This window comes from Salvia miltiorrhiza, chromosome 5 (genome assembly GCF_028751815.1).
Source record: "Salvia miltiorrhiza cultivar Shanhuang (shh) chromosome 5, IMPLAD_Smil_shh, whole genome shotgun sequence".
Taxonomy (NCBI): domain Eukaryota; kingdom Viridiplantae; phylum Streptophyta; class Magnoliopsida; order Lamiales; family Lamiaceae; genus Salvia; species Salvia miltiorrhiza.
The window spans coordinates 13,094,390-13,115,634 of record NC_080391.1 but is presented as its reverse complement, the minus strand read 5'-3'; the positions used below and the strand labels follow the sequence as shown (position 1 = coordinate 13,115,634).

Genomic DNA, 21,245 nt, shown 5'->3' with positions numbered 1-21,245 from the left:
ATGAGAATTTTCGAGAATTGTTAATGCCGCACGAAGCCAGCGGTCGTTGGAACTCAGCGATCGCTGGGAGCTGTTCCAACGCTCAATTAACTCCAACGAGCACTGGGATGGTAGATTTTAAATTCGTAAAAATTACGTCAAATTCTTTTTAAAATCCGTTGAAAATCTGTACAGATTCTATTTAAAATTCCAAAATACATGAGGAATCTGTGTGAAATCTGTAGATTTTTAAAATCTTCCTGAACCAATACACCTCCCTTAGTTTGGTCCCTTAGGGGCCGTTTGATTTGCAGTTTAGGATTGATTAGGATTAAAATTATCTTGAGAAATTAGTGTGGATTAGTGTGGATTTATATTATTTCATGGGTGTTTGATATCATGGCTACTTAATCCTATATTATGTTTGATATCCATAGGATTATGTTGGATTATATTATCTAATACCAAAACTATCCTCACATAATTTTAAAAATATCATGCGTGTCCACCATTACTTGGGCATTTGCATCGATATGCGTGAGGAAGGGTAGCAGAATTTTTATCCAACTTCTCAGTATTAAATTTATCTGAGGGGGGATGAGCGGATTATTAGTATGGGTTAATCCCACAAAATAGCATGGAGAAGTAGGATTGTAGTAACGGTTTGGACACTATGGGAAAAAAGAAACGAGAGTCGTTTTCAAGGAAAGATTTGGGATATTGAGAGACTTGTTTTACAGATCAAGGGTAGACTTTGGAGTTGGAATGAGGTCTATAAAGTTTTGGAGTTGAGAATCCCTTTCACCATGTGGTGCTCAAAGGGTTTCAATCTTTCCTTCTTGTTTTGATTGGCATCTCTGGTGCCTTGCTTTTAATCTTAATAAAATTTTAATTTTACCGATCAAAAAAAAAAGCATGGAGAAGTAGGATTAAGTAGGAGTTGGCCATATTAAATGCACATGATATCAAATATCACACTAATCTGTATTAATTTAATTTATCTTACCTATAAACCCATATCAAACATGCCCTTAGTTTGATGGCTTTTAAAACGTGTGGAGCCATGAAATTACTTTGAAGGAAAAAGCGAAAAGAAAATTATTTGATAGTCTTCTTCGTCATCCTCTTTGTCAGCGAGTCCTAGAGCCACTAAATTTGTGGTGTCCCAAATTTCAAAAATAATCTAATGCATTACAGCCTAATATTTATTAATCTTTAATTAATTAGGGAAATTCAAACGAATCAATCAATCTCTAAAGGGGCGGTGGCGACCGTCACAGGGGAGGAATGCAACAATTGGTGGCTCATGGATAATAGAGGGAATGCGGAATAAAGGAGCTCGAGAGAGAATTAATTTTAAAAATTAATACTCCTATTCATTAAAATTTCTCTAAACTAAACCCATATTTTAAAATATTTAATACTCGTTCGTTTGAATTTCCTTAATTAATTTAAATTTTGAATATTTTAAAACAAACAATTAAACCGTGCACTATGCCGAAAAACGCAAAGAACTTGGGAAGTAAGGAAAGCAAGCATCCAATCCAATATGTGCAGTGCAGACACTGACACTGACACTGTTGCGTTACAGTGCAACCCCACCATAAAGTCATATCCTCCATTTTACAGCAAACCCACATCACTCAAATAAAATATGAAGAAAATACTTACTATAAATGATTGCAATATTCAGAGGAAACCGTAAATCCGATCGCGACGATGGATAGCGAAGCGAATCAGAGATGGATAAAGTATTACTCATCAGCCCACGCTATACTCTTAGTTGGCGAAGGCGACTTCTCCTTTTCGCTCTGCTTGGGGAAGACTTTTGGTTCTGCCACTAACATTGTCGCCACTTCTCTCGACTCTTACGGTATACTATTTCTTTTTCACTCTCACTGTTTTAACTTCTGCCCATTTTCTTCTTTCTCTTGATTTCTTGAAAATATTTCTAGTATCTTGCTTGCGCGTGTTGCTGCTATTTTGGAGTATTTTCTTGCATGCTCCTCTTAAAATCATTTCTCAACCTAAATTGATGTTTCGTTTACTTTAATCGATTGCACTACTATCGGTATGCTGCTGCTCACCTCTTCTTTCTGGGCTTCACTCTTGAATCCTTTATCAAATTTACTCAAAGTTAAATTGTTATGTTGTGTTTTGGGATAAATGTTTGGAGGATAGATATAGAGAAGGTGAGGAATTCGAAAAGTCTCTTTCTTTTGTCTAAAGGCCAATCATGTGTTAATGAGATTATTTTGTTTGCATTTGATTTTCATACTGAAACCCTAAACCCTAAGCCCTTTCTTTATAATTCTTCTTTGTCCATTAAGATGGATTCAGTGACAAATATGTTAATATACTATCCGACTATCTGTCAAACTGATCTGATGCATGAAAATGCAAATTGAGACATGATGCCAATGGTTAGAAAAAAAATTGCCTTTTGGATAAAGTTTTAAAGTTTGATGTGAATGAGTAGAAAATCTATTCTACCAATGTAAATACGAATTTTTCTTGTTGTATAATCTGAGGATGGATATTATAACAAGTCCACTGTTTCTGAAGAATTTTTATCTTGATGTTTGCTTTTCTCTAATACAGCTTACAATGTGGTTTTTCCCCTATTAGGATTAGCTGCATATGGTTTTATGACTATGCTATATATTCTCATTTGTTTCCAATCTACGTAATGATTGTTACTTTAATAAAAAAACAGATGTATTACTCAACAATTACAAGTACGCATTAGCCAATTTGGTGATACTGGGAATCCTGGGGGCGTCCGTGTTGCATGGAGTGGATGCAACCCAAATGATGACTCATCCTGAGCTCCGCTGCAAGAAATTTGACCGGATTATTTATAACTTTCCTCATGCTGGTTTTTACGGGAAGGAAGATAATCCAGACATGATGATGTGAGCCTCTGCTCTTTACTTAATGGGATGGTGAAAGATTGAGAGTTATAATATGCATTGTGTTTGAGTTTATGTCTTACTTTGTTTATTAGGAAAAGGAAATCTTCTTTGTTTTTGTTGGCTGAGTGTGGAATCTTTTGTTTTATTTTCTTTTGCCTCTCATAAACTAATATAAAGAGTTTTTCAAGTGAAGTGTTGCTGGAAACCGTGAATCATTCGAAGAAGTATTACATTATCCATCTATGATATGATGCTGGTTCTTTTATTGTTTAAATTTGTTGCCCATCCCGGCCTTGTAGCTGCTATTTTACTGTTTGCGTCACTTAGTTGTTGCTTTCCGACTTCTTCTCAACTTTCTGTGAACATATAGGATGCATAGAGAACTTGTCCGTGGTTTCTTACAGAACGCATGCAGCATGCTGGATGTTAATGGTGAAATTCATGTCAATCATAAAACGACAGCACCCTTTGACAGCTGGAAAATTGAGGATCTGGGATCTGCGTGCTCATTAGTTTGTATCGCGCAAGATGAATTCAGAATAGAAGACTATCCAGGGTATAATAACAAAAGGGGATCCGGTTCCAGAGCTGATGAGCCGTTTCCGCTAGGCGCTTGCAAGACCTATAGGTTCAGACTCTGCCCCGTTGCTGTTAATTGTATGATGATGAGGAACCTGCGTTTGATGCCTTGGATGTTGAGGACTCCTGTTGGCGTGCAAGTGCAACAGCAGGCTCCAATGGCTCCTTTCACATCACAGATGTTTCCAACTCCTCCTCTCGTCGTGCAGCGCCAGCCTTTGTTCATGCCAGTCTATGACGGTGGGGCTGCATTGCGATGCCATGAAAGTAAGTGCCGCAGGATATATGGGAGATATTTGAACCACGCACATGCAGAGGAAACATTTGGAGACACCAATTATGATGTGCAGAGTTCAGTCGATGCGGCCTTGCCGCTTGGTCATGAGATGCACGTGAGCAACGCAGTGCCGGGGAGGCCGTGGAGTGGCAATTTGGAAGAAGTTCAGCATTTGAGCATTTCAAGATCGGAACGTCTGAGGCAGATGGTGTTTCGTCATGGCTTGAGCTAAAGTTGCTGGGGAAATTCATCTCTCAACTTTGTTAGTTTCCATCTACACAACTCATGTAATTACCAACTGCATTTCATATTTTTATCACAACATTTTTAGATAATCGATCATATGGTTTGAGAAAGTAATAGTACTATGATTCTCCCTAAACATCTGGAATCTTGCAATATATTTTGATTATCCAATCCATGGTAGGTATATTGATAAAGAAATATTTTTAATTAACTAGCTTTTACTAATGATTGTAAATAGATTTGAGATACTAAAATTATTCTATAGTAAAACGTCATATATTATTGTCTCTGCATAATGATATATCTTCCAGAAATGATGATTTACATATAACTCTATTCATCACGATGACAAAACATTTGTTCCTGTACATATGTATCCCAAGTCAATATTTGCAGGAATCGTGTGCGTGTGTTGGCCAAGCGGTAAGGGGTTAATGCCTAAGGTCAAAGGTTTTGGGCACGAAGATGACATTGAGGGATCCTACAAACTTCTAGAAATTGTGAACAGACATCATTGCGATATTCAAAAAATATTATTTTATGTGCAAAAAATATAAAAATTGGAAAATAATTATTTTATACTTGAAAAGCATATGCTTAAAAAATTAAAATTCCGTTTGAAGGTCAAATCTTGACCATCCATCAATCAAAATATAATTTGAATAATTGATTATTTCATGATTTACATTTATCATAAAAAGATTTTATTATTGAAATATTATAGTGTATTGTACTTTTTGTTGCTTTCTATATATTACAAGAATGCTTCTTTTATACTACAGCAAGTTAAATTCAGTAGCGACATAATTTTTGAAGAATTAATACTCTAAAAAGTGTCATTAAATAAAATTGTGATATCATGTGACGAATAGCTATTATGTGTGTCATAAGAAATAAAAGTATGCCACAAAAATATAGTGACCTTTGATAATGAAGGTGGTCTCCTGTACACCTGGGTTGTATCCGAGCCGAATCCTGACCCAGTTGGACTATCTTGACCCGTTTTTTCTTGAAATGACACTAACACGGAATGACACTAACATTAACACGATTTTGGAATAACACTAACACTATTTTGTTTTACAAATGACACTATTTCGAAAATAACACTAACACTATTTTGTTTTACAAATGATACTATTTCAAAAATGACACTAACACTACATGTAAATGACACTAACACTTGATATTCGGGTAGGATAGTCCAATTGGATCAGATTCAGATCGGATTTGGGTCGGGTACGACCTGGGTGTACGGTACACAAGGTATTTTGTGTAGATAATGTATCAATTTGTGTAATTAACAAATTTACTTACATTCTCATATGTAACAAAAGTATATAAATGCATGTGTGGATGTAACCAGTGGTAGAGAAAGGGGACTAAACCCACCCCCTCCAATTTTGACTTTTTAATATAATTATATAAAAATAATAATTTAAATGAATGGCCAATTTGTGCATCTTCTCAATTTGTGTAGGTTTAATATAGCTGATTAGGAAAAAATTTAGTTTGTGCATCTTTATATCTCTAAGAGTGGCATATTAATTGTTATGTAAGTCGATTTTGAAATATTACTTATTTATAGATACTAGTAGATGAAACGTGCGTTGCACGTGTTATGCTTGATAGTACTCCCTCCGTCTACAAAGATTGTCTGTTTATTACTATTTTTGTCCGTCCACAAAGATTGTGTGTTTTTCTTTTTTGAAAATCTATTTTATATCGTTTCAAAAAAAAAATTACTTTATACTTTAAACCTCATTTACACTTAATATTTACACAATACTCACTCTTTACCTTTAGAATTTGGTGGGCCTCATACTACCCTTTAACAATAAAATCACACCTTCTAACTTTTTTTATTAAAACTCGTGCCCTTCACTCCACCACACACTCTTTGTGGACGGAGGGAGTATAATATTATGCTAAAAGTTACCTTCATATTTAATGCAATACTCAAAATATCATTGAAAAAATGATTGTGAACAAAATTTGAAATACCTATTGAATTATAAAAAAAGTTAAATATTGCTGGTAAATAAAATATTAAAAAGTAAAAGCAAATACGTCAACTACTATTAGTCTAAACTATTAATTAAATGTGATCTATATTCACATCAAATCTTCTCTACTTTGACTTTGATGGGTGGAGAAAATTTCTCTCTTATTCTTGCTTCCAGAGATAAATTTTTCCAACATGCAGTCATTATTATCTTCATCGTCATCGCTTGTAATGTCAATATAATCATCAATAATTTTTCTTGTGATTTTTCATTTTCCCCTTCCTTGCACTTCATGAGGCTGCACTTGTAATTCCGCCACTCCAGTTTGCTTGGTCATTTTAGTTGTTTTTATTTTCTTCCACTTTAATTGACATGGCCTTCTTGCCTATTTTTTTTTCTTTCCGTTTTTTTGCTTTGTCTTGGGTGGGTGCCTTCTTAACTATTTCTTCACTTCCTTCTTCCCTATCTCTTGATTCTTCAATTGATGGTACCATCGAATTCATTACAGCCTTCATCGGGTCACATTCTATCTTTTGGATTGCACTTGCTATAAGAGTTAGCTTTCCCCTATCATCAACTTTTGCATGCTTTATAGTAGTCATAAACCGTATTTTTATTAAATTTTGAGCGGTCAGACCTCTATAGTATGCAGAATCGTTTTGATCCTGGGAAATTAGATATTTAAATTATCATCATGGGTAAATTTCTTTGAAAATTGATACTTGCTATTTTGACAAACGACTATTGATGAAAAAAATAAAAACTTACGTGACTTATTGATGAAATATACTCATCCACCGAGCATCCTACATATACTGCTGCAACCTCATCGAACATTGTAATATTTGCTTCATAATCTCCTTGTATGACATTTAAGGTTATTCTAAACCTAGAATTATATGTTAAAAATGTTAATATTAATGACATGTATTTTTGAATTAATTTTTTATGTGTTTGTATTGGTCATTACCTGGGTGCTGTCTCAACAACCTCATCGTTGCATTTTTTGCATATTGTGGTTTCAGCATTCTTTGGACATGATGTTGAGCACGTTTTACAGGAATTATACCATATTGATGCTTTATTTTCAACCACTTGAACTATTCCCATAAAACAATAGTAAGATTCCAGGAAGATCAAAATAGAATATTGTGATAATTAATCAAAATAAATCTCAATTAATATATAAGTATAGATAAAGGAAAAAGAAAGAAAAAATAAGGAGCAAATCATTTACAATATTATTGTATTCAATTTCTATTGCTTCACGTTAGGTTTATAATGAATAGGGAATGCATATTCAATTTGTTAGGTAGTACCTTCGACATTATATGCTGATTTTCTTTAAGGTCTTTCAATGTCACTTCCTTTGCATTTGTCATTTTTTGGACCATTTTTTATGCTGTTATCCTTAATGGATCATAAGTTTCATATGATCTGCATTTAGAACATAAGAATAACACAAGTTAAATGATTGATTGGATTACTATATTAATGAAATCTATATATTATATAAAAGAGCAGTATAACAGCCACTTTTTTCCTACCAAAATTTCTTTCTCCTCACTTTTCTTTTTTTGTTTTGATTCTTTTAACTTGTCTATAAACAACCAGGGGCGAGTGAGTGATGCCCTAGTTGGGGATCACGAACGCTAGATAGACTTCTTCTAACTCTCCTACTTGTTTCTTTCTTGTTGTTACTGAGCTAAATACTCAATAGATTAGATTAAATATAGGAAATATAGACTTCTAAGCCTTAGTTTTCCTAGTCTTAATTGTAGCTAAACGCTCCGACCATGAGGAACGAATGGAATAAGGAGCTACCTTCTCTATAGCTATGAGCTAGGAAGCTATGCTGCTAGGAGCTAAAGCTGCTACTTAGCTGCTAATGAGCCCTTAAACGCTCGTTTAAGGGATCCCTTGACTGATTCCCTTACAGGGCTTTCTAACTCTTGTTTTAAGCTCTTAAACATAGCTCAATCCGGAGTACTTGTACTCCTACGGACCAGGAACTCAATCTTGATTTCGAACTCGTGACAACGAGGGCTTCCCTCTGTTTTTCTCCTAATCCTAGGTAGAAGGACCGAAAGCAAGATTTGACTCTTATCTCGGCCAATCTACCTATACCTAGGACCAGTGTGGATTCGTCGGTCAGCATAGAGATAGGATACTTCTAGCGAAGCTGTCTCTATCTCCGGTGTAGTTGACAGGCATCGGGTTTTACGTTCACACCTGTATACACCAATCAGAGCCTTCTTGTCTCTCGGCAGTAACTTGTCGAATATCCTCATTGTCCACTTGAAGTTTACCCGAACTGCAACCGATGGATTAAGGGAACTTTCCGAGAGATTCTCTGATCATCTAAGATATTCCCTGATGTAACTCTAATAGACCGAAGGCAGTGATGGACTATCGGGTGATAGGCCAGAACGATATAGATGAGTAGAGTCGACGAGCTAGTAAGGAAAGAAAACTCCTAATTGTTCAAGTTAACAAGGAGAGTGTAACTTGTCTCTAACCAACCCTTGGCTAGTGAGTGACCTACTAGTTGTAGGGCACGATCGTACTAGAGTAGTTGCTGCTAATGTAGCTTCCCCCAAGCCCGTACTCCAAAAAGGGAGGGTTGGGGGGAGCGGCTACTAGAGTTAGAGAAAGGGAATTATGAAATATTGACTTAAAAGTCTTAGTTTTCTTCTTGTTAAAAATCGTCAACTTTGATTAATAAAAAAAATATTCAACATGGATGTTAAATTAAAGATAATGAAAAGATCTTTAATTTGATATAAAAATTATAAAAAATAAATTTAAAATGAATAAGTTATTATCAATTAAAGTTACAAAATTATTTCTTCTCTCTCTCATCTTTTATCTCTCCTTTCTCTTTTCTAATTTCTTTGAATTATACCGTTCTTTCTCCTTCATTCATTTTTCATATTTTCTATTGTATAGGAACTTTATTTCAATATTTGTATTTAAACAAAATGACCACATAAATATGATTAAATATGTTGTCCAAAATATACTATTAAACTATATGCAAATAAATAGTTTTGAACATCTTAGAATATTATATGATATATAATGATACTCATTATTATTTATACTTTCTTTTGATTGTGAATTTATATATTTATACACATTATCAATGAAAATCAATTAATTGATAATTGAAAATACAAAATTGAAAATTTATATATTTTTGAATTATGTTTTTTATTGAAATTATGTCGTGGATATTTTCAAATTTTCATTTAGATTTATATAAATTGTATATATTATGCATATTTATTTATTTAAAATATCGTTCAGTTTCGATACTGATCGTGCATCGCACGAGTTGGCCTGTGCTAGTAAATAATTAAAAGAACAGTTTCCATTATCCCATACCTTTGCTCCATATGGTTAATCTCTGGACATTCTGATGAAGTTTTTGTAATACAAATCTCACTGTACTTTGCAATTGCAATGCACATGACATGTAATGTATTTTGTTATTTATGGTGCTAATATATAAATTAAATGTATTTTGTATTCATGGTGGTAATATATAAATTAAAATTTTAATTGTGCATGATTTACGCAAAAACTTTTTTGCAGTGACATTTGTGATGATAATAATTGGATTTTGCTTTAAAACTTTTTGTAGCTTATCTCCTTCATTTATGGCCATATCTTCCCAAAGACTGATGTCCATAAATTGATTCATGTATCATTAAAAATAATTACAAGTGATTAAATAATTATGAATAATTTTTTTTGTATTATATAAAAAATATTATTATTTAATAAACAAATAATGGCGTCATATAAAAATACTTACTCTTTGTTGACGATAGTTATGTCTCTAACTATTTTTGAATGTGCACCCGATGTGGTTTTCATTGGTACCATTTTACTATTTTTAACTCGTAGCAAAGTTGCAAAGACATCTGCTCAGTATACACATGTTAATCATATACATGAAATATATGTTATAATTAGTAATTAGTAATAATAAAGAAAATGAATCATTTGAGGCTTACCGAATTCTTCTTTGTTGTCAAACTTTGATTCTATATCTTTGAACTCACAAAATTGTATTGTATCTTCATATCAATACTATTGAATGTTTCGGTCACAACAGTGTATTTTTTGAGAATAAATTCTTTTTCAAGATGTATGCTAGGATATCATCCATCAACCTGTTTAACCTCTCCATTAGAGATTAAATATGTTTTATCCACCTCAAATTTTCGGACCAAATTATCTATATCTCCGTTGAACATTATTGCTCCAATTTGGACACCCTGCAAAGTTCATAAATGTAAACTTAACATTCAATTTAAAAATATTTGTAAGTTTAAATTTTTGTATAGCACTTACCTCGTTGTCCATCATTATCAATTTCTTAACCCTTGTGCTTAAGTTAATTCCACAAACTATTTCATGTCCAATTTATAAAACTTTCAATCGTATTGAGGAGAACCTTTGATTTGTATCTAAAGTTCTTAGTGATTGTGTTGAATCGATCGACATAATTTCTGCAATAATAATAATAAAAAAAAGATAATGAAATCTTCAAGTAATATGCAAATTAGTATAAAATTAATATATCTACCGCTAATCTCTAACACTATATATAATACATGGGTTTCTTTAAATCACAAAAATAAAGACAATTTTTATTTAAAGTTACAAATTAGCAAATAAACAACATAAGAGGTTAAATCGTTACGTATACAGGTTCTCTTTAATGTTCATGTTCTGCTGAGATATCTCTTCTACTCTATCCACTGCAGTATAAATTATAACTTAGCTATTTTTGACATGATAGAACACTATGAACCTATCTGTGCAAAGTGGACAACAGAGAGGTGTGCAATTTGTTGGTGGGTCAAAGATTGGGACTTCAACAAAATTATTATTTGTATTAGGTATTTGTCCAGCTTAGCTTCATTTGTTTCTATCTATAGATGTGTCTGTTCTTCAAAATTACTCCTTGGGGTGATTAATAGGATGTTGATTTTTCATTGTTACTTTCAGATGTCAAATAGTCGTTCATCAAGAATGATATATATGGGGCAAGAAATGTTAGTGACCTTACTTCATAGGTCTGTAGAGCCTGTGAAACACCAGATATTGAGAGGGAATGTTGTCTATGTCCTGTGAAATGTGTGGATCTTATTACTACATGTTTTCCCTGGTTTAGGACTAAAATCATTATATCAGAAGCGCTTGTTGGTTTTTGTCTATCCATATATATCATGGTCTCACTTATGTGTGTTGGAATTAATTAAGTAGGTTTTGCTTGTTTTGGCCTTCTTTATGTGGCATTCAACTATAGTGTAATCGCTAAGTGGGAAAAAATTATGCATAAGTGTTTTGTTAGTAGGAGCCATTAATTGGTGTTTTTATATATATCACAGGAGAAAGATATGTTAGATGAATTATGCTTTTGTATCACTTAACTAAGCAAGATTACTCCTGGGGCTATTCTACTTGAAAATAACTATATTATGTGCGATTAGAAATATGCCCTTGAACATATACTACATATATCTGATTGGGATTATTAACTTTGTTATCACCGCTCCCTCCAAGATGTGTGTTATTGTAAAATACGTGGCTATACGTTAAGAGGGTATTTGTAATTAACAAGTTTAGTTAGGTATTGATCTCAAGGATAGTTTATGTGATTGAACCTAATATCAATTACTTAACATGCAATTATTTTGATTGAATTCTATTAGCTGATTTTAAAACTTAAACCATATGTAAAATGTGGTTGCAAAATTAAATATAATATGGAGTCATGGACTATCACATAATAAGAGCAGTTGGTGTTGTGGTTTATGATGGGCAAGTCTAATAATTTCAAGATCTATAATAATGTTAATGTTTAGTTTTGTTTTAAAATAAATCTTAAATAAGCTAGCAATCAAAAATAACTTTAACATGAGAATAATATATAAAACTTAGCAAACATACATACCTTGTTTTTATCAGGAAATGATATCATCTGCACTCATACTTGTTGATAGAGATGAAGTAGTATTGAGATTCTTGTTACAAACGAAAGGTGTTGTTGCAATTATCTTTTTGATGTTTTGATGCCAATCTGTTTCGCCTATTGGAAAAAGGAGTGGATATTGCAATAGATCATAGCATCCATAATAATGTTTTATTCTATGTCTCACTTGAATGAGCATGAACCACAATATCTTGCTCAAATGGTATGTTATCATTATTACCTTCGACCCATATAGCTGCAACTTGATCTGCATGTGGAGAATTATATACTCGTTGATTTAAGTTCACATCTTTTGAAATATGAAGTTGAACATTATCCATTGAAGGATAATCTTTCAATCTTCGAAAAACTTTTGCATATGAATTGACTTCCAAAATTTTTATGAGCTTTTTCACTACTATTTCTGAGATATTTTGATTTTGCATTATGTATGTTATTTTCTCTACCTCGCTTCTTGTTTCATAAAAATATAATTGAAAAAAGCCAGGAGTTGAATCTTGTGGTATCAAGATCGTGATAAACCATTCCTTGTGCTCGAAAAGAGTAAATTCTTCGTCTTGCAGATGCAAGCTCTTTATCCAATTCCACTCCAAATGAAGTAAATGAGAATATACAATTGTATGACTGAGCAAATATTTCTTTGGAAATCCATAGTTTCTTGTGATTCAGAAGTAAACAAAAAGTAGGAGGCTTGTATTGAAATTTTGTAGCTCCGCACTAATTAAGTGCAATCAAACACCTTTTTTAATTCATTTAGTATAGAATCTGACTGCATAAACAATAAATTTAAATTTAATAAAATATTATTTATCTATAAATAGATGTTATTCTCAAAACATTATATTACTTACTATTGATATCGGATGAATTCTGCTGTTTTAAGTTCGAACGTTTCCTTTTCATTTGTGAAAGTCTTCTTTGTCGATATACCTCTTTAGTTATAATATCACATATAAAATTAAAAAAAAAATTAAGCCAAAAAAGCCAACTCATGAAATTAAGATGCAGTTTAAACATGTTTGAGATTGATCATGTTATATTCACATTATATTGAAGATTTTATTTTACCTGGAAGTAAGTTTGATGTGGACGAAAAATTTCGTGTACTCATACTTCAGCACAGACAAGAAAAATAATAAAAAAACCTGTAATATTGAGGTTTGAATCATAATTGATTAAATATGATAGCGAACTTATTATTCAAATAAAAAATAGCAAACACAGAATTGTGAGAAGCATCAGATACCAAAGGATGTCAAAAGTTAGAAAACCTTTTTTTTAGGGCTTATCCCCACCTTTTACGTATGTATACATCATAGTACCATTTAAATATAATGAATTGTTGCATCCATATATCTTGTATACTCATGAAACATACATTCAACTATTCAAGGCTTCAAGCGAAAGTGCAACAGACTTCAATCTAACGGAGAGATACTTATCTTTGATCAGAAAGTTTTTTACGCTTCAATCCAATTTACTTATCTTTAATGATAAACAAAAATTCCCCTTCAGGAAAAAGTTTTACTTATTTTGACTCATGTTATTTTTAATTATCTAAAAGAATAATAATCCAAAGAAAAAAACTAAACTAATATTGTGGCCCAACCATAAAAAAAAATTAAAAAAATAAACTTATATTGTGGCCCAACCATCGGTTTAATTGAGCGTGCTAACGTAACGATATTTGACGACAAAAATAGACATACAATAACATGAACTTTACCTATCTATAAGAGCTGCAATTCTCTCCTGAATTTTTATCTGGCCAGTGCGGCGAACTTCCACTTAATTAAAGTTTCATCAAAATATTAAAGAACGATAAGATCTACGAGATGTTGTACGTATTTGGTGAGAGTCGATGGTGAGAGATGTTCGTAGTGTACACGTGTGAAGAGAAACAAATAGGATTAAATAAAGTGACAATACATAGTAGTAGCATTTTTGATAAAATAAATAAGTTTTGTATCACACCCCATAAATAAATAAGTTTTGTAGCACATTTGACCTAAAGTACATAAGTACAAGTCAATAAAGTGAATGATAGTGACATATTACTTATTTTTGATTTAAAAATAACCAAATAAAATCAAAATCTGATTCTCTCTCTCTCTATTCACGTTAAAATTAAAACTGAGTAAGCAAACCATATCTTATGGCATTATGGCGTGAATTTATGTGATCAAAATCTGATTCTCTCTATTTGATTTAAAAATAACCGAAATCACATTAAAATGTGATTTAAAAATAAGCAAAATCTGATTCTCTCTCTCTATTCACGTTTATGGCGTGATTTTATGTGATATTATGGTTGTTGGGTGCATTTACACCAACTCAAACACTTGTTAAGGAAACAACCTTAAATTCACGAAATTAAATGCTCCGTACACGGCTGCTGTGGGTAGTTAATGAAGGATACCAACCAAATGTTCATTCATCAGACATTTGAACAAGAAAGAAGAAGAAAATCCTCTCAATACACATACACGACTCATACACGGTTGCTCAAAAATTCAAAAAAAAATCATCTAAAGGCTTGTATTACATAAGGTATGTGAAATACATATTTTTTTTTAATTTTCGGCTGTACACGGTTGGTGTTCTAGAGTACACGGTTGTACACGGTTGTACACGGTTTGAGTTTTAGTGATTTTTTGTTGTTTATTTCAATAATTATGTTATATATATGACTTATTACATGTTTTGGACTAAAAAACGGCATAAAAAAACACTCTGTACGCAAATTACCTTATTTTTGAACCCTTAGTGTTCTGCTGTACACGGTTAGGGTTTCTGTGTACACGGTTGTGTACACGGTTGTACACGGTGGTCGAATTTGCTGTACACGGTTGGGTTGAATATGATTTTGAGGTTATTTTTAGCATGTTTGTATATTCAGTTGATGTATTGGGGTACACGATTTCCTGTTTGTGTATTTAAATGTTGTATTTTTGTCGTTTTGAAGCAAATGTCGTTTCAAGCAATCGTTATACGGCACAGTGGTCAGTGGAAATTAACCGAGTATGAAGGAGGCGATGAGGTTGTCGTGTACATGTCTAAGGAAGACCTTTGTCATGCGAAGTTGATGCAAGAGGTGCACGATCAATTAAACGAGGATGGTCGATCCACTTATATGCTTTTCTATACATCGACCACGGACGAAGGGCGAAGAATAAAAGTGGCTTTGAAGACTGATTCGGATTTGAACCGACTGATTTCCGAGCATAAGAAATATCCCGTTGTTTACGTGATCGAGAAGGGCAAACAATCTGCGGCTCCGGTTCCTCGGACTCAAGAGCGGGTATATTATGAGGGACATCGGTCTACTGTGTTTTCTATCGAGACGGACGTTGGAAGAAGTATCCCTACACACGATGATAGTAGGGACGATTCATCGTCGCATGAGGAGGAAGACGAGTCCGAGTCTTCGGATGAGGAAGAAGAGGCGATACGACGCAGAGAGATATTGGATTCAGTGTCGACTGAACAGGAAGCGTGGAGACAGACAGGGCCTCAGAATTTCACATCGGATGATCAGCCCGATGTCGAGCCTCGTGTTGGAGTTCAGCAGCTTGAGGCACGTGACTGGGGGATTCCAGTCCTCGATTTTGATGATGCGCCGGCATTAGGTTGTGAGGATTCTAACGTATTGGAGAGCGGGATATTATCAGTGGGGGCTCTATTCCGGTCGAAGGATGATTTGGCAATCGCTGTTGGCCTGTACCATATGGAGAATCACGTGGAGTACGCCGTGCATCGTTCCAGTACGACCCGTTTGTGGTTTGTTTGCAAGCATGGCAACGGTTGTCCGTTCATGCTGCGAGCCGTTCAGAGTGCATCGATCTGGAGAGTGATCAAGGTGGTGATGGATCATACCTGCCACACGGATTTGAATCGCACTGCCCCGAGACAGATTCCGGCGAGGGTTGTTGGAAGATATTTTGCACGGAAATTGGTAGGCGAGGGGGTCGTTTTGAAGCCGAAGGAGATGATGTCAGAGATGCAGCGCTTATTCGGTATTGAGATCAATTACAGCTTCGCTCTCCGTGCAAGAAACATCGCGATTGAGATGACGTATGGTGATTTTGGGAACTCGTATCAGATGCTCCCATCGTATTTGTATATGCTGAGAATGAGTAATCCCGGCACATTATACGACCTTGAGATGAAGGATGATGGCAAGTTCCATCATATGTTTGTTGCACTTGGACAGAGCGTGGCTGCCTTTGAGAAGGGTTACTTGAGGCCGATCATCGTCGTAGACGGGACCCATCTGAAGGGAAGGAACGGCGGCATTTTGTTCGTCGCTATTACAAAGGATGGGAATGAAGCAATATTTCCTCTCGCAGTTGGGCTTGGTCCTATCGAGAACGACGAGTCTTGGACTTGGTTCTTCCACCGACTGCGGACTTGCTTTGGTCAGCCGGATGATCTCTTGATTGTGTCTGATCAGCACAAGAGCATCAGAAATGCTGTGGAGTGTGTCTACCCGAACGTCCCTCACGGGTTGTGCTATTACCATATCCAGAAGAATCTCGCGCATTATGGGCAGCATGTAGCTGCAGTCTTCAAAGCAGCGGCATATTCCTATCGATCAGACGATTTTCAAAGGAATTTTTCTGCGCTTCAATTACTGAAAGTCAACGCGCACACACGCCTCGACACTATTAGTGTGGAGAGATGGGCCAGGTCCAAGTGCCCTGTACGACGCACGAGCTTCATGACGTCGAATGCTGCCGAGACGATGAACAGTAGACTGTTGTGGGCACGACGACTCCCGGTTGCTTCATTGATCGAGACCTATCGAGCCATTATGGAGAAATGGTTCGATAGGCGACGCATCTCGGCTGCATCGAGGTCACATGAGTTGACTGAGGTAGTAGAGGGAAAGTTGCATGTGGCTGTCGAAGCGGGTCGGCAATTGGCTGTTCGAGGGACGACGACGCACATGTTTAGTGTTGAGGATGATCATGCATTCTACATTGTCGATCTCGAGAATCGGACTTGTAGTTGTGCTCAGTTCGACCTGGATGACATTCCGTGTCGTCATGCTTGTGCCGCTATTAGGTATCTCATTTATTACAAATTTTGCATATTGAAGTAATTTTTTGTAAATTTATCTTTTTATCTTTGCATTTTATTAGGCGTGCAGGACTGCAAGTCACGGATTTTGTTGGAGGATATTTCAAACAATCCGTGCTGTTGGCCACATATATGGAGCGTATTGTTCCCGTTCCACATCCTACGTATTGGAATGTGCCCGATGAGATATCAGCCTATGTTGTGAAACCCCCGGATATCACGGTCCATGCGGGACGACCGAAGTTGAGTAGGGCTCGTTCAGCAGTTGAGGGTCCTCCTAATTCGGGTCCTCCTAATTCGGGTACTCCTAATTCTCGACCTCAAGTATGCTCACGTTGCAAGGGTGGAGGTCACAATGCCCGGAGATGCAAAGCGCAAGTGGGACCATTGGACTTGAACGTGCCGGTGGAGGGTGTCGAGCAACCACCCGATGCACGAAGGCGACGAAAGAAGAAATGCGGAATTTGTAGGAGTGGAACACACACTAGGAATGCATATCCTCTAAATGTTGGGTTGTGAGTGATTCTGGATACAGTGAGAGATTTGGTTTTGATTAAGTGGAACTCACACTAGGAATGCATGTCCTCGATTTGATCTTGAAAATGAATTTGGTTGTTTGATTGTTGTTTGAACATTGAATTTGTTGTTGCTACATGTTGATTTGGCTTTAAAATTCAAAAAACAGGTGTTTTTGGGCTGAAAATCGGTGGCCTGCCCTCTGTACACGGTTAGACCCTAACCGTGTACACCTTGGGACCAATCGTGTACGCAACCGTGTACCGATGAACACGCAGCCGTGCACGGTGACACGATTCAGTGTTTGGCCGTGTGCTGTACACGGTTTCGAGTTCTTCCGTGCACGGTTGCGTACACGGTTTCGAGAAACTGTACACGGTTAGGGTCTAACCGTGTACAAAGGCCATTCAGCCCTCGTTCACCCCAAAAACACCAACAAGTCATAAAATCAACCGTATTTTAACAACCAACAACCATGCCAAACACAAAAACAGCAAACCACCAAACATAAGCACAAATCAAACCACAAAACAACAGCAAATCAAGTGTATTTTAACATACATTCGTTTTAAACACAAAAAAATTGTTCATCAGCTGAACTGAATAGGGGGAGGATCCATACACAACTCCCATATCCTAACAGCTATAATCTGTCGATACTTTTGTATCTGTGCGGGTGTCCTCAGCTGCTCACGTGTTGGTGCGCCACAAATCAAACGATCCAGATAAGCACATGCAAACACACCACAACTTACACTATCTTCTTGGAGGAATTGCTCTGTGATTGGCATCATGACGATCTTCATAGCCACATCTGGAGCGTGCACAAACCTCACGGGATTGTGTGCATAATAACCCACAGTGTGCAGCAATTTAGGCATCAGGCGAGTGATTGGCTTCAATGCACTTGGTCGACGCTTTCGTGCACCTTCCACATGTGACAGTGAGTCATACACTCTCACCTCCCATGCGGAGATAGATATAACCACAGTACACCAATGACTCTTATCGACATTGCAAATAGCAAAAATCTACAACACAATATGAAACGTTACGTATTTCAGTTAGAAAATTCCAAAATATGTTTATATTATACTTACCTCTTTCGCTTCCAACCAAGGCCATGTATGGCCTGAATCAGTTCCATGAAACATGGCGATCAGCTTGTCGGGCACCACCCACTCCTCGTATCCGTGTCGACCCCGAATGTTGTCCCAATCTGGCTCATTCGGATGCAACGACTTGAACTCTCTCCAAAGGGTCTCCTACAATCACAGATTCATGATTAATTTATAGGTAGTTGTATATACATAAACAGAAATTATTCTATCAAAAACTTACATAAAAATCCAAAAAAGCTATCGGCGTTCTAGCCCGTGTCACGCCTGCAACGAGCCTCGTATGCCCCCGATCTATCCACTGCTGATTATGACGGAGCCGTCAGAGAGCCTTCAGATTCTAGAGGTCTAATATCTGCTTAAAAAATTCATGATTAATTATGTACAATGCAAATCTTAAGAAACACAGTAAAATCAAATTATTATACCTCCCCGTCCAACTCCTCGCGAGGATTCATAATCTTGTGGAATAGCTCCTGGGACATCACCCAACCCGTCTCCATCACTGTGACATAAGTACCCGGCGGCGATCTCATAAACACCTTGAACTCCCGTGCAAGAAGATGGTGCAGTGCGGCATTCGCACTATCCTGCCTCTTCAACTGAAGTAAATGCCCAAACGGACCTTTCTTAAACTGTTCAAGACACCGGTAATGCGTCAGACAGGTCTCCACTTCTTTCAGTGTCTTGTCCTTGATGTAGTGATTGATACGTGCGGCATAACCTTGCATGCACGGACGTAACCAAACATGCCTCGGAGGCTGCAATTAATTCAAAATGATGATCATTATCAAAAAATATCAACCGTGTACAGATTTTAGACCAACCGTGTACAACCGTGTATAACCGTGTACGGATACCCTAACCGTGTACGGTTGTACACGGTTAAATCGTGTACAAAAAATACCTCTATACGTCTAAAATACACAATTAGGGCATATTACATGATTTAAAATCAACCGTGTACGATTTTAGATAAACCGTGTATGGATGAACAAACCGTGTACGGCTGTACACGATTAAATCGTGTACGAAAAATACCTTTATACGTTAAAAATACACAATTAAGGCATATTACATCAATTAATCCTAACCGTGTAACATAATTGTCTAACCGTGTACAACCGTGTACTGAAGAACCGTACACGGTTGTACACGGTTGTTCAAAATAATTTTCAGATTCCAAATTTCGCAAATTACCAACATAATTGTCTAAAAAATGCTAAAACCGTGTACCTAATAAACAAATTTAACAATACAAAACACAGAAACTCAAATTTTGACAAATATAGGCCACGGTTACTTACCGGATTCGGCGTCGGGTATTTTTCGCTCCTCCTTGATGTACTCGGGCGACTTCCTCGTTGTGCCTCTTCCCCATCGTAATCTGATTCCGTTGAACTCATAGTGGCTGGAGTTTCTTAGAGAGATAGGCGTGTATGGAGTGCACGGTGGGCGTGAGTTTGTTAGAGAAAGAGAGAGGCGTGCACGATGGGCGTGTATGGTTAGAGAAAGAGAGAGGCGTGTATGGTGAGTTTTTTAGGGTTTTTGTCTCTTTGTTTTTTGAATTTGGAAGATGCAAAATCAAATAATAATAGAAGAGAGAGAGAGGCGTGTATAGTGCACGGTCTTCTCAAGGCGTGCATGAGATTCTTTTTTTTTGGGAATGATTTGAAACAAGATTCCCAACTTTTGACCACTTTTGGGCTGAATCAGCCGATCCTCACGATTCATGCAAGAAAAGAAACCCTAAACCCTAAAAGATATATCAAATCACGATTTTGGAGAGAGAGAGAGAGAGACATAATAAGACAAAAAATAATATGTTGAGAAGATTCTGTGGACACGTTTTTTATTGTTTAAAGAAAACAATTTTTTTTAAATAAGTCAAAGATTTGGTGGGGACCATTAAGAATGTGCTACAAAACTTATTTATTTATGGGGTGTGATAGTTAACTTATTTATTTTATTCAAAGGGCTACATAAAAATCTCACCCTTAAATTAAAGATGAGAATTTGGGAAAAAAGAGTGATTGACAATTTGTAAATTTGCTCGTCTGCGTGCCTTATTTCTTACGTCAAAGACATAACAAGTCTACTTTTAAGGTCATAATTTAAACCATCAAAACTCTAGTGGAGCAAAATATTGTTCTTTTATCAGGATAGAGTCATCCGTAGCTATTATTTATAAACACGCTTTAAATAGGATTAGATTAAAGATTAGATTTTCGAAAAAAAGAGTGATTCCAATATATTTAGAGTTCAATTAGTACACAATATGTATGATAATAGTATATATTTATTAGCATCGCTTTAAGAATACAAAGAATTGTGATTAGTGTGGGATTCTTCAATAATAATAATAATAAAATGATAAAATTATATTACATTATTGTCCTTAAAATAAATTAAAAAATAGGGACATAATAGGCAAATCAAATTTTGTAAAACAAGGCTCTTTTATAATAGGTATAGGTATATAGATATTTGTTTGTTACAAATATAATATTGTCAAGA

At 35.7% G+C, this 21,245-nt stretch overlaps 2 protein-coding genes across 2 annotated transcripts; both read left to right on the top strand.

Moving 5' to 3' along the window:
- The first annotated feature begins 1,487 nt into the window (after positions 1 to 1,487).
- Positions 1,488 to 4,132, top strand: LOC130986128 (heavy metal-associated isoprenylated plant protein 41-like). The gene is made up of 3 exons (XM_057909413.1): positions 1,488 to 1,852; positions 2,696 to 2,894; positions 3,265 to 4,132. The coding sequence occupies exons 1-3, from the start codon at positions 1,699 to 1,701 to the stop codon at positions 3,980 to 3,982; spliced, it is 1,071 nt and encodes a 356-aa protein (XP_057765396.1). The 5' UTR covers positions 1,488 to 1,698; the 3' UTR covers positions 3,983 to 4,132.
- A 10,848-nt stretch (positions 4,133 to 14,980) lies between these two features.
- On the top strand, positions 14,981 to 17,613 carry LOC131025532 (uncharacterized). The gene is made up of 2 exons (XM_057955325.1): positions 14,981 to 17,079; positions 17,157 to 17,613. The coding sequence occupies exons 1-2, from the start codon at positions 14,981 to 14,983 to the stop codon at positions 17,611 to 17,613; spliced, it is 2,556 nt and encodes an 851-aa protein (XP_057811308.1).
- The last annotated feature ends 3,632 nt before the right edge of the window (positions 17,614 to 21,245 follow it).

What these genes read in the sequence shown, in the direction of transcription:
- LOC130986128 (XM_057909413.1), top strand. Translation starts at nt 1,699, where the DNA reads ATGGATAGCGAAGCGAATCAGAGATGGATAAAGTATTACTCATCAGCC. An exon ending in CACTTCTCTCGACTCTTACG is followed by an intron (nt 1,853 to 2,695) that starts GTATACTATTTC and finishes ATAAAAAAACAG; the next exon opens with ATGTATTACTCAACAATTAC. An exon ending in GATAATCCAGACATGATGAT is followed by an intron (nt 2,895 to 3,264) that starts GTGAGCCTCTGC and finishes GTGAACATATAG; the next exon opens with GATGCATAGAGAACTTGTCC.
- LOC131025532 (XM_057955325.1), top strand. Translation starts at nt 14,981, where the DNA reads ATGTCGTTTCAAGCAATCGTTATACGGCACAGTGGTCAGTGGAAATTA. An exon ending in CATGCTTGTGCCGCTATTAG is followed by an intron (nt 17,080 to 17,156) that starts GTATCTCATTTA and finishes GCATTTTATTAG; the next exon opens with GCGTGCAGGACTGCAAGTCA.